Source organism: Liolophura sinensis, chromosome 1, assembly GCF_032854445.1.
Source record: "Liolophura sinensis isolate JHLJ2023 chromosome 1, CUHK_Ljap_v2, whole genome shotgun sequence".
Taxonomy (NCBI): Eukaryota; Metazoa; Mollusca; class Polyplacophora; order Chitonida; family Chitonidae; genus Liolophura; species Liolophura sinensis.
The window spans coordinates 87,650,788-87,676,131 of record NC_088295.1 but is presented as its reverse complement, the minus strand read 5'-3'; the positions used below and the strand labels follow the sequence as shown (position 1 = coordinate 87,676,131).

General features: G+C 38.4%; 1 protein-coding gene across 1 annotated transcript in view; it reads left to right on the top strand.

The window, feature by feature from the left end:
- Positions 1-1,585: 1,585 nt before the first annotated feature.
- LOC135465100 (latent-transforming growth factor beta-binding protein 4-like) overlaps positions 1,586-25,344 on the top strand; it is a 29,960-nt gene continuing 6,201 nt past the window's right edge. Inside the window, exons 1-3 of the mRNA XM_064742583.1 lie at positions 1,586-1,687; positions 17,174-17,293; positions 21,216-21,347. Of these exons, the coding sequence (XP_064598653.1) occupies positions 1,621-1,687; positions 17,174-17,293; positions 21,216-21,347 (319 nt within the window). The 5' untranslated portion in view covers positions 1,586-1,620. The remainder of the gene's footprint in view (positions 1,688-17,173; positions 17,294-21,215; positions 21,348-25,344) is intronic.

Genomic DNA, 25,344 nt, shown 5'->3' with positions numbered 1-25,344 from the left:
TCTCATGAGACTCCTGCTTCAAATTATGGTACCAAAGTTCAGTTGATTTACTCTGGTATATAGTCTCAGACAAGTTCCACTTGTTTGAGCCTGGAGCTGGATTCTCAGGTATCGTGAGACTGATGAGTCCCAGAATTTTGGGACTGGGAAAATTCCCAGATTTATGACACTGTATTCCCGGCTTCCTGGGACTGATTCCCACCAAGTGTCAACTGTCTCTGAATTCTCAAACTGGATCACAAATCACTTTTCCTGATACTGGGACTATTCCCAATTCACGGTACAAGAATTTTCCCACTCTTAATAAAATAGCTACTTACTGCGAATGCTTATCAGCAATTTGGTGACTACTCTCGGCAAATTCCAAGGCCATCTGCAGACGCTGAAAAATCCGCCTATTTATACATTTCCACATGGTGTGGGAGGAGCCATGAACCGAATCAGGAGACTCTGATTGGTCACAAGAGACATTTTTGACAGTTTGTAAACACAGATGACACGATGACGTCATCGCGATCGCAACCAAGAACTCCAAAATAATGGCTTTGTTTTGAAGCCAAAATGTAAATGTCAGTGTCTGAAAAGTCCATATTTTTATCCATATTACTCAAAAAGTATAAGCAATTTCCACACAAGGGTATTAAATGATAAATTCCTTTTCAAACTGTGGTAGGAAAATCCTGTTCCGCTTTCTAAAAGCCTGTAAGTGCGGGTTCTACAGACACCCTAATGACCATAAATGTACAAAAATGGCGGCAACACAAATTTCTGCCTTCGAGGTTGAACTGAGGACAATGCATGTCATATTTTATGTGTAAAACAAGAACGAAAATAGAAGGTAAATATTTTCCAGATAAGGCAATGGCATAGAATTTCGTAACTTCTACATTACCATCATTACATTGCTGAAAAATACTTATAATTATCCCAAATATGTAGGAACGCCGATACAACAACAACAACAACATCACTCGTCCATGAAACAGATAAACGTAAGTTTAAAACTTCCTACGAGAATAAATGAACGCTATATTGTCAAAATATTGACTTTGTAAATTAATTAGTATGGCCTCAGATAACGATCTTAACAAAACTTCCGTGAAAATTCATTAAGAAATGAATATATGAAACTTCCCTGCGTTAAATTTATTTCTTAAATCCTACTTCCTTAAATTCCGCTACACTACTGACAGGACGTATATACTGCCCATGCTATATCTTGTTTGACTCTGCTATCATCTGGTGTATAAATACTGTATATGTATGACAAAAAAGTACGGCGAAATTGACATGGTTCAGATGAGGACCAGTGCAATTATGTGTGACGCCTACCGCGCTGAAAGCTTTACATAGATAACCTATACCCCCACGCCACACCCCGGCTCCCGGTTCTAGTCTACCCCCACACCACACTTTCTATACCGAGTGTATATAGTCAGACACAGAGGCAAGTCAGTATATAACACAAACATATCCTGATTTCTATACGAAATAAATACTTCCTGGTTTGTGAGGTCCCGTATCCAAATAGCATTTAAGCCTATACAGCTACACAAGTCGCTCTGTATCTGTCAGAGCGCGTACCTTCTCTATAGCATCGGACAAACAGAAGGAGATTTAATGTTGTCCGTTATCTGGACAGTGGTCAGTCTACTGCTGGCGTTTTCGGTCACCTGTAACAGTCAAGGTAAGTTGTGACGGCGTTAAGAAGAACGATCTGTAGCTATATACCTGTAGTGTTGAAGTACAGTCTATTAGGAGCATACCAGCGATTGTCGTTTGTTACCTGAGTCGTCAGTCTACCTCTGTGTCTTTGGTAAGTAACTTCTTCATATGATCGATGATCGACCTGCTACATACCTACATGTTACCTGGGAGTTGTGAGTTGGTTTAATGATGAACGACATGTGTACCGAGCAGATGACCGAACTATTACATATACTTGTCATGATTTATCTGGGCCGTGATTTAAGTGCATCGAAGGAAAGTTAGCTGAACACTTTCTGTGCACTAGAGATTACAAAATGTGTCAAACCGCATCTCATCTGCCTTAACATTACCCCGACTCATACGTCAGTAGAGAACAAGTAGTAGCCTTTGACCCAGCCCTATGTCTCTTTTACTGGCTTGAGTTTTCTAATATGAACGCTGTTTATACTGAAGCACTGTGGCATATTGTCATACATGTGGTGACATACATGTGGCAACAATGAGACCCGTGACAGCTTTATACAGCATGTAGGAAAACCACTTGAATCTTGAATTCTTCACAATTGATACTTGCCCATTGATATGTATATACAAGACTATATATTCGTCTTTCGATGCACCATACAATCTGCCGTATCTGTCATTAACATAATGGTAAACGCTTGGAATGATCGCTACAGCAGCTCAGATATATAGTCTAGTGCATTAGCAGAGTCAAACCAGTTTATATATATATTAAACACAGTGTAGCACGAATAAAGACAAATACGTAGTATGCTGTAATGCCCGGGCTTTCAGTAACTTGAAAATGGAACAAGAAGTTTCCGAAAGCTTAGTTTATTTATTGTGCAAGAGAATTTATATTATTGATAATTTTGGTATTGTCTAGCAATATACATATCATAAATAGTGTTTATGACAAGTGTTGTTGGGAATTTTAACCTTCTAAGGTATCACATGTATAGATACAAAAGCCATTCTAGCTGAATTAAGCTATATTATATAAACTGGTCAATTTAAGAAGAGCCCCTTAGCCCAGATAGACACTGCATAGTTTACAGTGACCTCTTTATAGTGTATAGATCATTCAAAAGTTCATCAGCAGGCAGCTCGTGTGCTTATCAATGCGGACGTTAAACATCACACTACAGGCACGTGGATTTACAAGCATTGTAAGATAGGCTGACTGAATACGTTATTTATACAGCGACTTGCATGCACGGATTTGTAAGTAGGATTGATCCATTCATGGACTTATATATATCCAAATGCATGAGGCAGATCCAAGCAAGCTTGTATATAGGGCGCAGAAATCGTGGGTTTCCCTCTGGCACTGTCCAGTTTCCTCCCACCACAATGCTGACCGCCGTCGTAAAAGTGAAGTACGGCGTAAAACAACAATCAAATAAATAAATAAATATTACTGACAAACCCTCTGAAACTTTTGCCGGTTCACATAACTTCTTTGTCAAATTACTGTCCACAGGCTTTTGGTTTCACAGGTTGAGCAGCTAATGTATTAGCACCTTCCAAGATATTTTTGATGAATGGCGAATCCAGAGGGTTATCTACTCCCCCTATCTGATGTATCCACTTGAGGGCATAGTACACATTGTTAAATAACGGATGCAGATTTATTGTTCAGCGATAACTCACAAAACAAAGATGTCCACAACTTTATCAGGAAATATCGACATGCTCCTACTCCTTGCAAAATCGGTGCACTTCCGCAGTGTCGAGTTGTAATTCGCCATTATGCAATCGGCCTTTGATGGAAATGGCAATGTCTTCATATGTTGCATAACCTTGATGTCTGCTCGATTCTCCTCTTTGTTGTTCTCCCAAGTACCTGGCTGTCCAGATCTGTTACAAGCGCATACCCCGAATGTATATATGTATATGATATATCACAGCTGACTAAACATAAAATACACACTTCACATCAGACAATGAGAGCAACCTCTGTGCTTGTGATGGGTTATCTGTGCACCACTTCCAGACTCTACTGAACTCACTGCACATGCAGTGATACAACTTGTGTGTAAACTCACCTACCACCTGCAACTCAATCAAAGTGTTCAAAACGTGCCGTCAATTCTCATCGCTTACATGTGGAATGGTAAGGGCTCACCTGAAAACATGGTATTGCGCACTTTTCTCGGTATAAAACACGGAAATGGAATCCAAAGCCCACTTATGTGCCATATCGCGTCATTTCGAAATAACATGGGCCAGTAGTGTGCGCTAACCCACCGAGGAAGTATTAAACATCCCCCGGCTCTGCACTTTAACATAAGTCTGAAGACTCTACGTCCTAAACTGTGGCGAGGCACTACCCAGTTGATATCGCTGTGCCAATCAATGGTATGGGCGGGGATGCCCGCAGTACCAGGATGCCAATACCTAGAATAGTATTTAACTGTATGGCGGTTATCATCATTGGAAAAACAGTCGACACTGAATGTTCCCCATTTTGAATTTAACCATTGAAACAGTCGTGGGTGCATAGACGACAAAAACAGTCGACACAGATTGTTCCCCATTTTGAATTTAACCATTCAAACAGTCGTGGTCAGCGATGTGGCTAATAAAATCAACCTTCACGTTTTCCTTTCTCGGTATCCAATGTACCGACATTTTCTTGCAGTGATTCGATAAAATATTATGAACTGACACAGAAAGTTCATTTACCTCTGCCCTGTTACTGTCCTTTGAAATGGTGCCGGTTACGTTCATGTTATGTATATCCAATGGAAAGAGTTTTCAATGTTGACGACAACGTTTCTTATCCTTTCTCTATAGCTTTGAGCTCTCGCCAAGTGGAGCTTTTAGCTCGCTCTTCTGATTTCCAGTTAACGAGTACTACAGTACTGTTCAAGAAGGGATTTGTTGAATACGCCCCACATGCCCTACCTGAAGTATTCGAGAAAATCTTGAGGTGAAGTTTTGATTTTCTGGCCTTATGCATTCACAATTCAAGTGATGTAAATTGCTTTCCCAAAGTTCTATCTAACTCAGTGCCCGTCCTCTCTTACACTTACTACTTTGGCAGTAGGTTTGTAACATGAGCTGGCTTACTTTTAGCTTCCACACACTCCTAAGTGAGAAGTTCACAAACAGCTTGACTGACAAACTCGCAATGTCTCAGGGACGGCCACAAATCGTACTCTATATCCGTGTTTTACAGTATCAAGGTATACGCCATAATGCTGACCGCCGTGGAATAAATTACAGATTCTTGAGTACGGCGTAAAAGGCCAATCAAATAAATATACTAATAATTAATCGGTGTGTGTCAGCGGCTATAAATAAGCTGTCGGCAACAGTTAACTTCTTATTTTAGGTTTATCTTCACTGTTGACAGGTAGGCCTAATTTAGTGGAAATAACAATAACGTTAAGAAATAAACGCTTTCTTTCCGTGATGTGGATACCAATCAAAAATTTCAGTACCAGAATATGTGTTAGCCCTGTATCCAGAGAGTCCAATCGCTATAGTGATGATTCTGTACTTCTAATTCAGAACCACTTTCCAAAAATAATCTGTGAATATAAAATCTATGGTTTAACACAGCAAGTCTTTGTCAGTCCACACAGTCATCATATTTTGAAATGTTTACTTGAGTAGTTGCTTAATTTTACATAATTTTGAAAAAAATCCATTCCATATTGAATTATCGATTTGTGGGTTTGTATTATAGCAATATTCAATATCAACATTGTAGGTATTTTGTGTATGAGGGGCCTTACTTTCTTTTAAATTTTGCGACAACGATTAGGTATTCTCGGGACTTTTGGCGACCGTAAGTCATAGTACGTTCACGCTAAAACATGCCACCCACCACGTATGCCAAAAACGTGACATACAGTTACTTCTGTTTCGTCTTGCAGGGTATTAAGAAAACAGCTATCAAATGTACAATAAATGAATATTTGATTCTAATACCTTACGAATGTTAATCTGTGTTAACCCTGACGGCATTCGTCATTTGAACTTTGCGTGTAGTTTGTAATTTGACGTAACAGTGCTACTGTACGAATATTTTTATTATTATCAATCATTCGGGTCATTGGCCTGAACTACACTCATGAAACTCCAATCTCGTGGCCATATGTATACTCTTATTTCATTTTTGACGCTAATCCTACAATAGCAATAATTCCCACAGAAGTTTTGACAGAAACAGAACCGTCGGTGGTTTGTAATACTCCATGTTTAGCTATAATACACAATGTGTGAAATTAGATATAGTATGATACATAAATGAAATTTGTCAATTGCTACTTGTTTGACATGTATACCAATAAATGATATTCGGGTTGTCTACAGGCGTGGTGCCTAATGATAACTTTTTTTCTAATCAATCAGACAATTTAACAAAGAATGAAAAATAGATTTAGAACAGCAGGCCTTAATTTCGGCCCCTATACGGCATCCGGGGGACGAGCAAAACCCCCGCGGGATGAAAACCCCGCTGACAAAAACCCTTCGTACAAAACCCCCCAGAGGACAAAACCTCCGGCGGACATAAGCCCCTCGATCAGTATTTAGTGTATAAGGTAAATGACATAGGTTGTTTGAGAAAACTTGAAACATTCTTCCTCAAGTGACGTTTTATATTTCAGTACATGTTTGCTAGCTATAGAACCCTTCTTTCTCGTTCGTTCTCCATATATTATAACCATTTTTACGACATGAAAAGAGCTATGTATGTCTCAGCGGTATACAGAATGCTCGACCGACATTCCAGGTTATCTGAAAGTTAAAAAAGTATGGTAAACACTTGCTTTATTGAAGCTGTTGTTAGAATTTTTTCACTTGTTCCTATCCCGGAAATTTGCATAGCCTGACGCCTGTAAAAAGAAAATGGTTGATTCCAAATACTTGTAGGGGTGATGGTTTCAACCTCCGACAACAAAAGAAAAAAAAAGTGGCTGTTTCAATCTTTCAGAGTGTAGATGTTCAAAAAACATGCAACCAAAATTCATTTTTCCGGATTTCGGGGAATAATATGTAAATTTTAATTTACGCAATTGCTATGGAATGCTTCTGATTTAACATTAAGAGTCATCATATACATCCATGTAGGGCATATAAAACAGAAAACAATGCGCAGTAACCTAAAACAATAAGCTTTTTTTATTTTTGGTAAGAGTATTCAAAAATAATAATTTTCGTGCGGACAATAAAATGATTCGGTTTAAATGTCTAAATAAGCAAACCTTTAAAATACATCTGTTTTGGTGAACACATAAAATTGCAACAGATGGCCGTAAACCGAAGCAAAATACATACGTGACGGCAGCTATGAGGTGATACTGTGAATGGTAGTAACCTGTAACCTGTGTGCCATACTGAAATATTTCATCCAAACAATATAGTGGTAGGATAAACTTATATTTGCTCGACAACAGAACAACACCTTCGCACCTATGAAAAGATTTCGATAATAATATTAGAGACATTACAGACAGTCCTTTTGGTGATATTGTTTTGAGTGAGTGAGTGCTTGGGGTTTAACGTCGTGCTCAACAATTTTTCAGTCGTATGACGACGAAGGAATCATTAGGGTGTATGAAATGTACCTCGTTGTTGCAGGACGGATTTCCAACGCTCTTTTATCTAGTGCGTCACTGAGACGACTTACCAAAGGCAAAGCACCCCGCCCGAGCCATTATACCAGTAAGGGTCAACGAGGCGTTGCACTCTCCCCTTGATAGTCTTAGTCGTGATTCGACCCATGATTGATCCTGGATCTACCGCTGCCGAAAAGGACGCTCTACCAACTGTGCTATCCGGGCCGGTTAATATTGTTTTGAAAAACATACGTGTACACGCTTATGAGAGGGAACCTGAGGGACATAGTGGGACACGCTTTCATGACATATTTTAGATGGAAAACAAAGTCACACTACATGAATTCCTGTCAACAAATACTTAACACCATGTTTGTTAGATTATCGGATATTTTTTGTCGGTTAATTAAGACAACGGGACTTTTTCCACCGGTGTTTTTGTCTGGCGGTGTTTTTGTCCGCTGGGGTTTTTGGCCTGGGTCCGATATTAGCTCACATCAAACTGATTATTATTTACTTGAAACCTTCAATTCAACCATTGGTAAACAATCTGTTGCCGGCCGCCAGTCACTCTCCTACATACATTTCAACGCACGAAGCTTAAAGAAACATTATTCAGGGATAATAGGAACAATACATTGTTTAATTTTAGATCTTTCAGCTATCGGCCTATTTGAAAGCTGGTTAGACCCAGTAACATTTAAGCTGTTTGATGTTAATGGATATAAAACATTTAGTGTTAATAGAAACAACCGAAAGTGCTCAGGTGTTGATCTGTATTTAAACAAACAGTGGAGTAATTCTGTTGTTCGAAACGACCATCTGGGATATACGATAATGGGGAATATGAAACCTTGGTTGTGGAAACTTACATCTGCGGAGAGAATTACATAAAAAGAGACATTATTCAGAGAAATACATCGATGCCCGAATGAATCAGTTGACGATTTGATTCATACTTAAACGAGCAACTGAACTGGATTCACCTCTCAGAAATAGCGGATGTGAATAACGCTTTAGACTTATTCTTAAACGATTTTACATGTACATGTAATGAATGTTTCCCCCTTATTAAAATGGCGATGAAAAAAGTGAAAATCACTAAACGATGGATAAGTTATGCCATTCTCATCTCTTTATAGGAAAAAAAACAAACTGTACAGATTACGTATATCTAATAAAACATCGACATAACAGTTCAGTTTAAAAAATACAGAGATAAATTAAATCATACCCTACGTATAGCAAAGAAAAAATTTCTGTGAAGAACAATTTATTAAGGCCAGTAATAATATAAAAGATACTCGGAAAATAGTTAATGAGCCCATGAACAAAACCAAATCAGGGAAGTTGTCTAATACTTTTAACATTAACAATCGAATAACGTCAGATTCCCAAACAATAGCTGATGGCTTCAATGATTACGTCTCAAGTATAGCTCTAACACTTGATCATAGTTTACCGACAGACTAACTCGCACAACCCTCCAGTTCAAGCTTTGTTTTTGAGTCATGCACGCAAACAGAAATATTGAATATTGTTTCTAATCTGAAAAATGGAGCAAGTGGTATAGATGGCACAAAACCTCCTCTTGTTAAGCTCGTCAAAGATCTCATCTCTACGATTTTGTGCCATCTAGTGAACTTATCCTTTACTTCAGGCACATTGCCGTCAGCATTAAAAAGTGCCAAAGTTTGCCGCAATATATAGATCTAAGGAAAAATCACTCTATGAAAATTATCGTCCTATCTCTGTTCTGCTATATTTTAGCCAAATATTTAAAAAGATATGGTCACTAGCATGGCTGACTTTTTAGAAAGTAACACGCTATTATACGCTAACCAGTTCGGATTTCGTTGAAACCACTCGACATCCTTAGCGATAATAAATCCAAGGAGAAACTCCAAGGAATCAGTACAATACAGCATAGTAACATTTCTAGATTTAAGAAAAGCCTTTGATGCTGTCAATCAGGAAATTCTTTTAACCAAATTACATTACTACGGATTTCGCAACAATAGCAAAAACTTGACAAAGCCCTTCTTAAAAGGCCGTTTTCGATACACCGAATATAGTACTTGTTTGTCTGCCCCGTCTACAATTACGCATGGTGTGCCCGAAGGATCTGTAATGGGTCAGCTCCTTTTGTTGTGTATATAAACGATATCATAAAATCCACAACTTTACTGAACTTACTACGATTTGCTGACTGTACTTCTGTACATGTTGTGGTTAATGACACAACTAACCAAATACAATGTCAAGTGAGCTACAAAAGTTGAATGACTCACTTGTCACCAATGTATTAACACTAAACATCAGAAAAACATCGCAAGATCCATTTCCAAAACAACGTTTAAAACTAACTCCCAAAGACAAAGGTATGTAAGAAATTACACAAATAAGAAATAGAGCCGGTAACACACAAGAGACATATCACAGTGGTAGACCATCTCACATTCTTAGAACATATTACAGTGGTAGAACATATCACATTTGTGGAACATATCACACTAGTAGCACATATTACACTGGTAGAATATATCACACTGGTAGATTATATCGCACTGTTTGAACATATTACACTGGTAGAATATATCACATTGGCAGAACATATCACACGGTTAGAACATATCACATTGATAGACCATCTCACACTGGTAGAACATATACTGAGAGAACATATCACATTTGTGGAACATATGACACTGGCAGAACATATCACACTGGCAGAACATATCACACTGGTAGATCATATCACACAGGCAGAACATAGTACATTTGTAGAACATATCACAAAGGCAGAATATATCACCCTGGTAGAACTTATCACACTGGTAGAACATATCACATTTGTAGAGCCGTTCAGTCCTGTTTCCTTGCAGGACCTCTCAGAGCTTGTCTGATACCAGGTCTCTCGACCATAATATCCCAGATCTCTCGTCCTTAACAACTCCGCTACTAGTATGGGTATAGGGTGGACTCGCCAGGTTAATCATTAAGATATCTCCTTATTTTGACAATAGTTGCTCACAATTCCTTGTGACCATTATTTAAAAAATTATTTTTGAGACTCCCAAACAAGTTGTCAGTCGCCCTCTTAATAGTGCAATGCTCTTTGTTTCAATCGAAATGTTCGGAATCGAAATCGAAATAGACTTTCCTGACGATGCTGGCTAAGGTCGATTCATGGCAAAAATGGCGGTTGGCAATGTTTAACTGGCTTTCGTTGCAACAGGTGCGTTTATGTGCACTGTAACATTATGGTTTTTATCATCCACTGATAATTTTTCATCAGAATTACTGTAGGATTAAAGGAAACATATTTTTGTGTCTTACATCTTTGTCTAGTTGAGGAACGAAAAGACCGATTCCAGCTTAGTGAATGGAAGAGTACAATGTCCATGTTATTACAAGGAAATTGCAGTTAGAATACTTTTTCTAATGCAAACTGTTGAAGTCGATAAGCTTACTTTCCACAGTAAGAATTCATTACTTGGGTGACGTCATAATTAGTAAAAAAAACAAGTTGCATGCTGGACAATGGGCGTGGAAAGTAATTTGTTTTACAATGATTGCACCAAAAGCAATTTGAACAAACACACTGCAATAACACTGCCTTTGGTGCTGTCTCAGCGAGTAACAAGATCCCGTTGATTTCCTAACATCCGTCTCTGAAACTATACTGCCGTGAGATCATATACTAAAAGAGATGAAATAAAATTCATGTATTAAGTGCATATTATATTAAAATATACGTGCGATTTCAAATATGTAAGTGTCAGAAATGCTGCTCGTGTTTTAAATAAGTATAACGTCATCCTCGGCAATTGATTCGTGCCATCGAAACTAAGCTTATCGACTTTAACATTATGAATTAAAAAAGTGTTCAAACTTCATTTTCCTAGCAAGAGTGTGAGCTTCAAACATATTTATGTGTAGAGCTTGTGTTGTCACGTGTCACTGACTGAACGCAATTGTGGTTGCGAGTATGACTGATTTTACAGACAGCTGAATATAGGCGACTCTTTACAAGAAATAAACTAACCTTGGCTGATACAAAATCGGGTTTGGAAGAAACGATCACAAATTCAGACACCTGGATAGCAATACATGCCAGCAGTGTAGATCATTCAGCCAATAGGCCGCCAACAAAAAGAAGAGTGTCTGACTGTCAAACGTCCCTTCTGTGGTTGCGAAACGAAACGGCTCACAGGGCTGGTCGATTTTCAACATTAGAATCTGTGCTTAGTCCAGAAAGTGCAATCCTAATTACACTTATAATACAATTTCTTAAAAAACCACTTTCTAAATGACACCAGCCAATGTAATGAAAAAACTGTAGGTTAACACATGCGGAAAGCCTCAGACCTTTGGTGGTATATCTCCTCTCAAATGAGTGTCGAGAATGACTTGCTAAAAGTCTACCAAAATCTACGAAGTGGAGCAGAGCTTATTTTGCATAAATGAAACATGGCCGTCCTAAAATCCCTAATATTTCAATGTTCAGCTGTATTGTAGTGTAATTATTTATTTATAGATATTTTGTATAGATATGCTGTGTTGTTTGACAACACTAATCAGTGATCGGCGTTTAATTTCCCCCTAATTTCAACAATTGTATATGTTTGTCTTTTTCTGGGCCTATATTCATGTGTTGGTTTTCTCTGAAAACTAAGGTAATATGTATCTACGTAAACATAAGATGTCCATTTTTTCCGAGATAAAAGTTAACTATCCGGATTATAAATGTATATATACTAATGGGCCAAAAGATGGGGGCATGTTTGTGTTTTCAGCTGTGTTTTGCGCAGTAAGTCTATTCTCGTCATCTTCCATACCCATCTTCTATCTTTTCGGTCGAGACAATGGCACTTCTGTCCTTAAATCAGAGGTTAAAACTCCACGTACACAGTTTTGATCAAATAATCTTCAGAAATTTCGGCATTTTTGGTGTGGTGATTTTGCCCACCATGTCTTTAGTGTATAGGGTATAAGAAAAAAAACAGACTAAATAGTTTTAGCGAGTGATATTTGACATCCTTATTTAACAAACGGTTTTATCCTTGGTTGAGTATTACTCCCGAGTGTGTGCTATGTGATGTGTAACATGGCATCAAACCTAACCTGTACTGTATAGCCGTTGACACTGTATTTTTGTTATCAGACATCGTCACTGGCAATTCTGTCATTATGTTTGAAAAACCATTGACCTATATCATTAGGAATAGATACTTTATCCTCCTACATTTAAAATGTTTATTGTTCTTTTCGAATTTGAAAGCCGTCCGTATATTTGGTTATGGATGTTTCCATTCTTACTCCAAAAGTCAGGCATAACTGTTTCATGGTTCTAACTTGTTCTCGTCACGATATAACAGAAATATTGCCCGGGTACCACCAGTCCTCATTTATTCATCATTTCATTCCATATAGATCTCAACCAAACTAACATGAAGGTCATGCAAAATGCATGCTCTTCAATAATAATGTTGTGTTCTGGGGAGAATATACTTACTTCAGAATAGGGGGGAATTTAGTTTGCTCAGAAATAGTGTGTCATTCTTGTTATAATATTGTCTGACAATAGTAATGGTGATTTTCACAAACAACAACGTGTCTTGTACATGTAAGTATCGAACTTTATCGACCATCAGGTTATATCAGGTTATATGTGTGGGTAAATATCACTCTATATTCTGTAGAACATATATGTTTAAGAATGTTTAAGGTATTGTTGAATGCTGGCTAATTAGAATGTTGATATTAAATTTTCAGTTCGCAGTTTCAAATTATACTTTACTGGATTTTTGCCATTTAGACACTGTTTCGCTAATTTAATTTTGGTAGACATTTAATGTGTGTGTTTTTTCATCTCTGAGACAAATGAAACCGAAATAAATTCTTTTGCAGTGTATGGTGGGTCATTCTAAATAGTGACTGGACTAGACCGGTTGGACCTCAATATCGGTTAAATGTTTCTTAACATTATAAAACTGGTCGCATTATAACTTTTTCATTTTAACACTATATATAGTACAGATAGGAGACTGATTATGTACCGAAAGGGAATAATTCGAGTTATCCTTGGTTAATACAGAGAAGTGCATTTAATTATCTCATGTGGATTTTTTGACAAAACTCCGTGGCATACCGTGTTTAACGTTACCTAAATGATAAAATTTACATAATTTATGAAAAAATTCCAACCCATGATCCATTTGTAGATTTGTACAATAATAGCAATTTTCGATACCAAGCATTTGAGATAAGTGGCTGACGTTGAGTTTGAGGTATTTATACATTTAATCTACTCACTACTTTTATCATATCCAAGATAGTATTATAACATTTTGCTGAGTAAGCATGTATCATCGATTGTTTTTAATAACTGCAATCTTTAACTGAATATAAATACCCACAATGTATCGTTTATGAATTCACAATGGATGTATGTATTCAATTCGACAGTTTAATGGCGTAAATTAATTAAAAGATTTCAGTTGTTGGCATGAAGGGTGGTTTTGCCAACAGGCCCTTGTCGGTCTGATTTAACCGTACAATAATGGACCAGGTTGTAGGTTACCCATTACAATTAATGTCCTGTATGTTGCATTGTTTCAGATATAGATGAGTACGAGCAGTATCCGTGTGGCCTCAGAAAGTGTCAGAATTCTCAATTCTTAGATTTCCTTACAGTGTTACATATATGCAGGTTGCATGTGCCGAGAGACATTTTTTTTTTACTCTTCATCAATTCATTTCTCTTTAACGCTGCATAATTCTTCAGTATAGCAATAATTCATGCAGGAGTATTTCGAGTGTGCGATGCCTTCAGTTTAATCGCATGCAGTGACAAGTCAGTTCTATGGGAAGGATTTAAAGGGACCGTTCGAACAGAATATCTATATTACATGTATGTGGACTGCCTTATGAAATGTGTCAAGAAAAACTGGTGGTCCGATATATATAAATGTCTGATAGAAGCGATGTAACATTTAAAGAATTAGATGATATTCTATCCTCTTACCAGATAAAGTGGTGGTGTGGATGGTGGGCTTTGGATAGCTTAAAAAGGCATAATAGATGAGTTTAATACATACAGGATTTACCGGCCCCGATGGCTCTGTTGGTAGAGTGTCCTCTTCGGGGGCGTTAGAGGGTTACGGTCAATCCTTTAAGATCTTAAAGGAGGAAGTTGTAGATACTTGCACTCTAAGGACTCCCTGGTCGTCATATGACTGATAAATTGTCAAATTCGACGTTAAACCATAAGCATTCACTCGCGCCATACAGGATTACCGAATGTGGGCTAAAGATAATGGAACATGTATAGACCTTTCTATGTCTTTTTGGACGAAATATACTCATTCCATACCTCTTAATACTGAGTGATAATTGATGACTTCAAAACCATTGATGATTAAAGATTCTAAGTTATCGGGTTTAAGAACCCTGCTTACTAACGTGGGCTGTTTTGAGCCGATGGAACGACAAATTATATAATATCTAATACAAGGGGAACAATAATTGAATATGTGTACATACATAAAGAACATCGCCATGATGTGGCTAAAATATTGCTACCTCATGTTCATTCATTATATGAGGACCGGCAACAAAATCTCATTACATGATCCATGGCTTAAATTTCTTAATATTAACTGATTAGGATTCAGAACATATAATTTCACAACACACGCGAGAGTTCTGTTAGTTCCTAGAATGCTAGATTTCTATTTTTACCTACGCGACGAAACATGGAGACCGAGCAGGTAGTTAAGAAATTCAGTACAACCACTGTGATTCACCCAGACACTCCAAGTTAGTCAGCGCATACCCATCAAAAGAATCATAACTACGGTAGATAACTGAACCAAAACCTGTCCTAGTGGGTAAACACTGATTACACTGAGTATCGGGGATGGTGTGGATGAGTTATCTACCGATATTAGTTATAAGTGTACTAATGGACATACACTGACTAACGGGGAGTGATGGTTATACACTGATGACGCTGACTAACGGGGAGTGTTTGAGTGAGCTAACTACGGCTGTAATGATGACAGTTCTGATGGGTACCGTAATTCTTCCAAAATTTCGGACAGCATTTGCGGCCTTACCACAGGGGGCGCTCCTACTAGCGTTGAGGGTGTGAAATGGGGGAATGGGTAATCTTTTTCAGGGCTAACTCAACATCGAAGCCTCGCCTCACATGTGGGAACTTGACACTCGACCCGGACAGAGATGTGGACAACTGGGGCGCCAGGGTTTTAATGACAGTCAAAACCTTCCCGTAGACTTGACAGATAATTTGCAGCCCTTTACAGTGGAGACACCCAATAAGTGGTCAATCTGAAGCAATTTTCAACGAACCGCTGAGGCCTGCATATGTATGAATGCGCCACTAAAACCGAGCAAAAATTTTATGTTGTCGGGATCGCACCGGAATAAAAATATTTTCCTCTTGTTTAAAAATATGTTGATTGACTGAAAATAGGTCTCATTTGTTTTGGCTTACAAAAAGAGAAACAAAAGAATCATAATTTGAAAAATACCTATTCGGTCTGTACTCACGATTTAACAAGAAAATGTCGCCTAAAACACAGGTGGGTAAACCTGGGCAGAGCTTTGTAACAGGGTGACAGGGTAGAGAGAAAAAGGGGATGGGGCGTCTTTTGGCGATCATGCAAAACTCGTTTTATTACCTTGAACAAAACATTGTCTAACATGAACACTGTATACTGCCCTGACTTATCGAAATTAGGCTCGGCATTACAGGTTTACTGTCATCAGAAAATCCATTTTCACCCAGTTTGTTTGCATCGGAACATACATAGATCTACGTCTTCACACTTTACAAATGTAGGCTCTAATACTCTAACAATAGCATTCAGTCTGTGGAAATTTCGGTGAAGAGATGTCAGTTTAGAACTGTCTGATGGTAATCAAATATAAACAGTCTTTCACCATCGTGTTAAAGTAATATACATGCAAACCCATGCACTCATTCCTTGTATAAAATTAGATATAGTATGATACATAGCCAAAATTTCTTATTTGCTGCACACGTAACAATAAGCATATTTGGATTGTCTACAGGCTATCTGCCTAATGGTATTTTTTGCTGATTAATTTAGATTAAAAATGACCCTTTTATTCGATACCGTGTGTAATGTTAAATCAGTTCTGCGGAAAGGGTGAGGGAACCACTCGGGCATGCAGAATAACTATGGTATTTGAACAGCTTTGTAAAATATGTCAGGAGTAACTCACAAAAATATTTGCTCACCACAATTTGCAAAAGATTTTTTTTGGTGGCACATGTCTCAGATCATTGTCCAGAATGACTTGCTAAAGGCCTACCAAAATCTAAGTAGAGAAGCAGAGCTTAATTTGTACAAATGCAACATGGCCGCCCTAAAATCACCAATATTGCGAATAGAACTAAGGTAATATGTATCTACGAAAACATAAGAGGTCAAATGACTCCTACAATTTTTAAGTTTTTCCGAGATTAAAGCCAACTATCCGTATTATAAATGTATATATACTACTGGATTGAAAAATGGAGACATGTTTGTGTCTTCAGTTGTTTTTTACGAAGTAAGTCTATTCTCGTCAACTTCCATACCCATCTTCAATCTTTTCAGCCAAGGTCAAGGCTTTTCTGACCTTATCATAACGATGCTGGCATGCGTTATATGTGGGGAGTTAGATTGAAATGTGTTCATACCCTGTGATTTCTGAAGATGATCCTGTGTATGGACATATTGTGAAAAGTTAATGTTTTATTATTCGCACACTGTGTATGATTTACTCATCCTGGAGTTTAGACATCGGACTTTGATTAGATATATTGAATCCTTGGTTTTGTTCATTTGCAGACAGAAACGAATGTGATGGCGTTTCACCCTGTTCACATAATGCTGACTGTGTCAATACAGTCGGAAGTTATAGATGTTCCTGTCAATCTGGTTTTAAAGGGAATGGGATCGTGTGTACAGGTAAGTGTACACAGTGGGTTATTGCTCAAATTTGCATGTTAAGAAGTGACGAAAGAGGCTTTGCTGGGACAAAGTTTTATGGCTATCTACTTTTAAGCCGCTTTAAAAAACTGATAGTGGGTAAACACAATATCATGTTTATTCGTGTTGGAATCTGGGGGTGGTCGTGGATTTCCGCCGGGGTCACAAAACACTAACAATGGCGCTCAACACTAGGAGATCGCTCCGCCCAATCACATTATACTGACAACGAACCAGCTAGTTCTATTTCCTTGCCCTAACCTCTCAGAGCCCAAAGTAAGGTGGCAACAAATACCATTATTAAAGTCTTGGTAACACCCGAGTCGGGTTTGATCTCAGGCCTCTCGACGCAAAAGCAACTTTCTAAATGACAAGAGCCAATTTAATATAAAAAGTATAGGTTAACACAGGAGTAGTTCTGTGATCGGTCGGCCATATCCCCAGCTTAGCTTCCACATCAACCGCTCCGAATCGTTACATTCACAAACCTTGTACTCGGCACTGTTGCCTGTTGTCCTCAAAATGTGAGACCTGTACGCAACGAAAACGGGTTTCCCGTGGGTTTAAAGCATTTCTGAACTAATATCACTTTATTATGCGATAACTATAAAGATAATAACGTCGTAATGGACACAAAACATAACTGGAGCACCCACTCGGATAGTAATCAAATTTCGAAAGACGCCATTTTCAAATAACTCCATAGCTAGCAAGAGTATAGGGTAGACTCGGCAGGTGGTTGATAATTAAGATTATCTTCTTTTTTCACCATAGTGTCTCATAGTTCGTTGTGATCATTATTTAACTAAAATTATTGTTAAGTCTGCCAAACAAGTTGTCATTCGCCCTTTTAATAATGTAATGCTCTTTGTTTGCAATGTCTGACTTGTTTTCGATGTGACAGGTGCATTTGTGTTTACTGCAACAGTATGTTTTTTATCATCCACGAATAACTAGGTGATATGTAGTCAGAATTACTGTAGGATGAAAGGAAACACGTTTTGATAGCGTACATCTCTGACATGTCGAGGACAGCTCACTCGAAAGATCGAATTCATGGTTAGTGAATGGAAGAGTACCGATCTGTATTTTTGAAAGCTAAGCCGGGAAGAATAAAACAGATCTAACGCAGGAAATATTTTGAAACTGCACTTATATGTAGAAATGGTTGACTCCAGCGTAGAAATGATTGACTGCGGCAAACATAACGATTGTCTTCGATATTTCCCTTAGACTGTAACATGGAAGCACGTGCATGCATGCAAGAAAATCATTATTTTAGTTTTATCATATTGTTACTAACAGGAACAGACCCCCCCACCGAGTTCTGGGTAACAAAACTATTTGTGTACAAGTTGCCTGGTCTGACATATACTGATGGCTGACACAAAAAGTTTACCTGCATATAAGTCAACTTTTGATAGAGGACCTTATGTTTAGCCGTTAAGATAATGGTATTGTTTTGGGCAGAGGTCTAATTTGCCCATGTAATAACTGGTTTTACAGAAACTACTGTGGCGGCTTTCAGGTTCTATGTTAATACTTACAATGAATGTCTTGTATGTTTGAGACATAAACCAGTGCAACCAGGTTTTGTGTGGTTTAAGGCTGTGTTAGAATTCTCCAGGGTCATTTACATGCTGTAAAGAGTCTTTGACGGGTTACAGATGGAACAGAGTTACCAAAGTATGGGTGGGTGAGGTGGCTACATTTCTACACGTACACATATATAGAAATGGTTTATATACACTGTTATATGTGTGCGTGTGATACTCCATGTTTAGGTATATTACTCATTGCATGAAATAAGATAAGGTATAATACATAGCTGAAATTTCTTTTTTGCCACCCAGGTGACAACAAGCCTGTAGTATTTGGTTTGTCTACTGGTGGTGTGCCTAATGGTATTTTTTCTGACCAATTTAGACTTTAACTGGGAATTAAAAACGGATTTAGGACAGCAGGCCTTGATTTGAGAGAGCAAGGATTGTAAGGGTTGTGTCATCGGCGAATAGTACGTGCATGATATAGTAAATACAAAACATTATCATGCAATTCATATGTAATGAGGAACATCGCCAACATGGCAATGAGACATAATTCTCGATGAGGACGCTTCGGATTACCCCAGCCCAGAACAAAAGGTTTACGAAATTCCCCAGTCTCCTTTGGGGTAACGAAATTGTCGCATAGCTCAAGTATTGTAAAGCCTGTGTTGTAGAATGGCATGTTCTGAACCCAATCTGGTTGATGTTAATCATTGTGGCAGTTATATGAGTTTACGCTGTCTTTAAATAGCACAGATTCTACTACTATGGTATATTTCTTTTAGAGTGTCGCCTATATTCAGGCAAAATCAATCATACTCACTTCCAAAATTGCCTTTAGCCAGTGTCACGTAACAACACGAGCTCTACACATTGATACGTTGGACGTCCGTGTTATTAAAAAGAAATTGCACCGAGAATAATTTTTTTTAATTCATATTGTTAAAGTCCATAAGCTTACTTTCGACACCAATAATTCATTGACTCGGGTGACGTCATAAGTATTCAAAAACAAGTTGCATGCTGGGAAATGGGGATGGGAGTAATTTATTTTACAATGACCACACCAACAAGTGGTCAGAACAAACTCCGTGCAATAGCACATCCTACACTACTGTCTGTGCGAATAAGTAGTTCGTTAATTTCCTAATATCCATCTCTAAAACTATACTGCCGTGAGATCATATACTACAAGAGATAAGGTAAAATTCTTTTATTAAATTTATCTGATATTATATTAAAATCAACGATTTCAAATATGGCAGTGTCAGAAACAGGGTTTGCTCGGAGTCGACAGGAGTTCAGGTAACTGGTGTCATCCTCATTCAAAACAAGTTGAACTCCGCCTAATACCCAGCATGCTACTGGTTTTAATAATTATAACGTCATCCGCGGCAACTGGTTCATGCCATCGAAACTAAGCTTATGGACTTTAACGTTATGGATCAGACAAAGTGCTCTAATTTCGCCTTCCTAGCAAGAGTATGAACTTCAAGCATATCCATGTTGCTACGTGTCACTGACTGAAGGCAATTTTGGTAGCGAGTATAGCTGATTTTACAGACAGATGAATATAAGCGACTCTAAGAGAAATAGACTATACTTGGGTGATACAAAATCGGGGTTTGGGATCAGCGATCACAAATACAGACACTTGGCTAGCAATACATGCCAACAGTCTAGACCATACAGCCAACAGGCCCCCAACACAGAGAAGAGTAGCTGACTGTTAAACGTCCCTTCTATGGCTCCGGAACGGATCCCAGAGCTGGTCGCTTTTCACCACCGGAATCTGAGAAAAAGTCCAGAAAGTGCAATCTTAATTACGATTATAATACTTATTACTTAAAAACTACTTTCTAAACGACAGCAGCCACTGTGATGTGAAAACTGTAGATTAACGCATGCGGAAAGCCTCGGACCACACAGTGCTTTGAAATGCTAAAGAGCCTATAACGGAAATTTTTGTCAAAAGATCGATCATATGACGACAAACCCAACCGAATTTTTGCTGCCATCATAGAATACCCTAAATAAAAATTATTTTTCAGAAAATATCTGTCTTACCTGTCAACAAGTCCAGTCAGAATCATAAAAAGAATAGGCTTAGCCCACCACAAATTAGAAAAGAATATTTTTTTGGCACACCTCTCAAGGATATCCAGAATGCTAAAAGTCTAAGTAGTATTCAATTCGACAGTTTCATGGAGTAAATAAATGAGAAGATTTTAGTTGTTCGCATGAAGGGTGGTTTTGCCAACAAACCCTTGTCGGTCTGATTTACCCGTACAATAATGGGCCAGGCTGTAGGTTTACCCATTACAATTAATGTCCTGTTTGTTACGTTGTTTCAGACATAGATGAGTGCGAGCAGTATCCGTGTGGCCACAGAAAGTGTCAGAATACTCCAGGGTCATACAGATGTCTGTCTGAGTGTATCATGGGTTACATATACAGATGGAACAGTGGTAACTTAGCGTGTGTGGGTGAGTTGGCTACATTCCCACAGGTATATTAACATGATTGACTCCGACATAGAAAAATATGACTCTTACATAGAAATGGTTGACTCCTACACAGAAATAGCTTACTGTTAAGTTTTCCTTGCAGTGTTACATATATCCAGGTTGCACGTGCCTAGAGACATTTTTTTACTCTTTATCAATTCATGTCTCTTTAACGCTGCATAATTCTTCAGTATAGCAATAATTCATGCAGGAGTATTTCGGGGTGCATGGAACACAGTTACCCACAGAGCATTCATAACACCTTATGTTTAGCCATGATACACAAATGTGTGAAATGAGATATAACATTATACATAGGCGATATTCGCAAATTGCTGCCCTTGTGACAAACTGTGCAATAAGATACGATGTTCAGTTTATTTATAGGCGGGCTGTCTGTGGTAATAGTTTTTTCTATTCAGTCAGACTGTAGCAAGGGTTTGAGAACAAATTTAGAACAGCAGGCTCTGACTTCGGAGGACTATCTACATCATTTGATGCGATCACTTAAGTTCAATCGCATGCAGTGACACGTCAGTTCTATGTGAAGGATATAAAGGGACCGTTCGAACAGAATATCTATAATACATGTATGTGGACTGCCTTATGAAATGTGTCAAGAAAAACTGGAGGTCCGATATATATAAATGTCTGATAGAAGCGATGTAACATTTAAAGAATTAGAGTACATTGTATCCTCTTACTAGAGAAAGTGATGGTGTGGAAAGTGCGCTTTGGATAGCTTAAAAAGGCATAATAAATGAGTTCAACGTGTTATCCCATACAGTAATTACCGATGGCTGTGTTGGTAGAGCGTCCAATTCGAAGGTCAGGGTCAACCCTGGGTCGGACACACCTAAGACCTTAAAACAGGAAGTTGTAGCTTTCTCGCTTGGCGTTCAGCATTAAGTGGTTAGTGCAACGACTCGTTGACCCATATCAGTGTAATGACTCGGGTGGGTGGACTTACTTGCCTTCAGTAAGTCGCCTCAGTGAAGTGGAAAGTGTCCTGCAACATTTTGGCACATTGCAGATACATGCACTCTAAGGACTCCCTTGTCATATGACTGAATGTTAAATACAACGTTAAGCCATAAGCACTCACTCACTCCATACAAGAATACCGTATGTGGGCTAAGGATAATGGAACATGTATAGACATTTCTTTGTCTAATGGGACGAAATGTACTTATTCCATACTTCTTAATAGTGAGTGACAGTTGATGACTTCAAAATTATTGTTGATTAAAGATTCTAAGTTTTCTGAATTAAGAACCCAGCTAACTAACGTGGGCTGTTGTGAGCCAATGAAACGATTGTATTATCGACGAATTATATGATATCTGATACAAGGGAACAATTAATAGAATACCTTATGAAGAATCTTAACTACATCGGTAGATAACTCAACAAAACACTGTCCTGGTGGGTATACACTGATTACACTGACTATCGGGGGTGGTGTGGATGAGTTATTTACCGCTATTAGTTACAAGTTCACTGATGGACATACACTGGCTAACGGTGAGTGAGTGATGAGTTATCTATCGCTGAAGTCAAAACTGTCCTGACGGGTATACGGTGACTAACGGGAAGTGTGTGGGAGTTATTTGCCACTGTAGTGATGACTGTACTGATGGGTATACACTGATAACACTGACTAATACAGAGTGTGTGGGTGAGTTATCTACTAATGTAGTGATGACTGTCCTGTAGGGTTTACACTGATGACGCTGACTAACGGGAGTGTTTGAGTGAGTTAACTACCTCTGTAATGATGACAGTTCTGATGGGTACCGTAATTCTTCCAAAGTTTCGGACAGGATTTGCGGCCTTACCACAGGGGGCGCTCCTACTAGCGTTGGGGGTGTGAAATGGGGGAATGGGTAATCTTTTTCATGGCTAACTCAACATGGAAGCCTTGTCTCACATGTGGGAACTTGACACTCGACTCGGACAGAGATGTGGACAACTGGGGCGCCAGGGTTTTGATGACAATCAAAACCTTCCCGTAGACTTGACAGATAGTTTGCAGCCCGTTACAATGGTCAAGCTTTAACAATTTTCAACGAAACGCCTAGGCATGTATATGTGTGAATGCGCCACTAAAACCGATCAAAAATTTTATGTTGTTCGAATCGCACAGGCATAAAAATATTTTCCTCTTGTTTAAAATATATATTGATTGACTGAAAATAGGTCTCATTTGTTTTGGCTTACGAAAAGAGAAACAAAAGAATCATAATTTGAAATATACCTATTCGGTCTCTACTCACGATTTAACGAAAAATGTTGTTTAAAACACAGCTGGGTAAACCTGGCGAAAGCTTTGTAAGAGGGTGACAGGGTAGAAAGAAAGAGGGGAGGGGGCGTCTTCAGCGATCATGCAAAACTTGTTTTTTTTACCTTGAACAAAACATTGTCTAACATAAACACTGTATACTGCTCTGACTTATCGAAATTAGGGTGGGCATTACAGGTTTGCTGTCATCAGAAAATCCATTTTTACTCAGCTTGTTTGCATGAGAACATACATAGGTCTGCGTCTTCACACTTTACAAATGTAGGCTCTAATACTCTAACAATAGCATTCAGTCTGTGTAAATTTCGGTGAAGAGATGTCAGTTTAGAACTGTCTGAGGGTAATCAAATATAAACAGCCGAGTTGTATTGATATGCAGATCGCAACTTTGCACAGCTCTGGGTATAGCCTTTGAAGTTCCAACATTGTTTGTGGGACCCGTCAATCACTGCAGAGACTAATCGGACCACGTGTTGTTTTGGTAATTGTTTTTAATTCTTACCGCGGGAAATGGATTAAATGTGTCGTGAATATCACTGTGTTACATTTGCATGACTCTATGTACACAAGATGGCTCCACTCAAAATGGCTCTAAGTGATTTTCTAACAAAGTCAAAAGCAGAGTCTCCAAAAAAAATGCGCAGACTCATCACTGTTCACGTGACAGTGTGTCAAGTGAAAACTCCTGTCTGCTAGTATAGATTTGGCGAGAAATTTCGCAATAGTGACGACTCATTATTACAAGGGGCGGGCCAATCAAAATAGGTTCATCTAATTGGTTAATGTTGAATTTTGTACTCTGTCAGTTACATATAAGACATTTACGTACACGTGGTTGTGCGCTCCCAGAAAATGACATGGAATGGAAATAGCCTTGCACAAATACAATGTTTAAAATTTGTTGTAATATTAAGCTGCTAATGGGTATAGTGTGAAGGTGTTCAGTTCCACACATGCGAAGACAGTGTTCGACCGATGGACGTTGGGTTTATGATCGCCATTTATGAAAACGAGAACTGAAACTGTCTGGACTACCTTGTTACGAAACAACAGGTGCGTGATGCTTGCAAAACAGTTCACTGCATTTTAAGCGAGCTTGACGACACATACTTGTTAATCAGATCTTTATGAGTGAAAAGCATTTAATGATTTAATTGTTACATCTATTTATGGGTTTGTAAACGGGCAACGCTTCAAATATCACTCTCGTTCACTCGACCCCATGTTATGTGGATTGGTTTTCCAACCATACCGTACATGAAGTTTAATAATGCAAAGATTTTTGTTTTGTGTTTCGGTGGGGAGGAGGCACTAATCAACCAACACTAATCACCAGCTCAGGACTGTGTAAAGAACTAGGTATAATCCGTGAACTGACATCTGGTCAGGGCAATCTTATGTGATGACAGAAATTATGTGTTTCCTGCAGCTCACCTTGGGCCATTCAGCATTTCATACGTACTGGGAACTTTGTAAACGAATGGCAGGATTATTGACTTGAAATGCAAATGATTGCAACAGCTTTACAACAATTTACAACATTGTTGCAATGCGTTAAAGTCTCACACTATGGTAACGGTGTAGGTGAAGGGTTAGGGCGTGGGAAATCAGTGTGAGAGGCTCTAGAGGGGTTACCTTCAACCCCGTTTTAAAATATTGTCGATATTACTTACC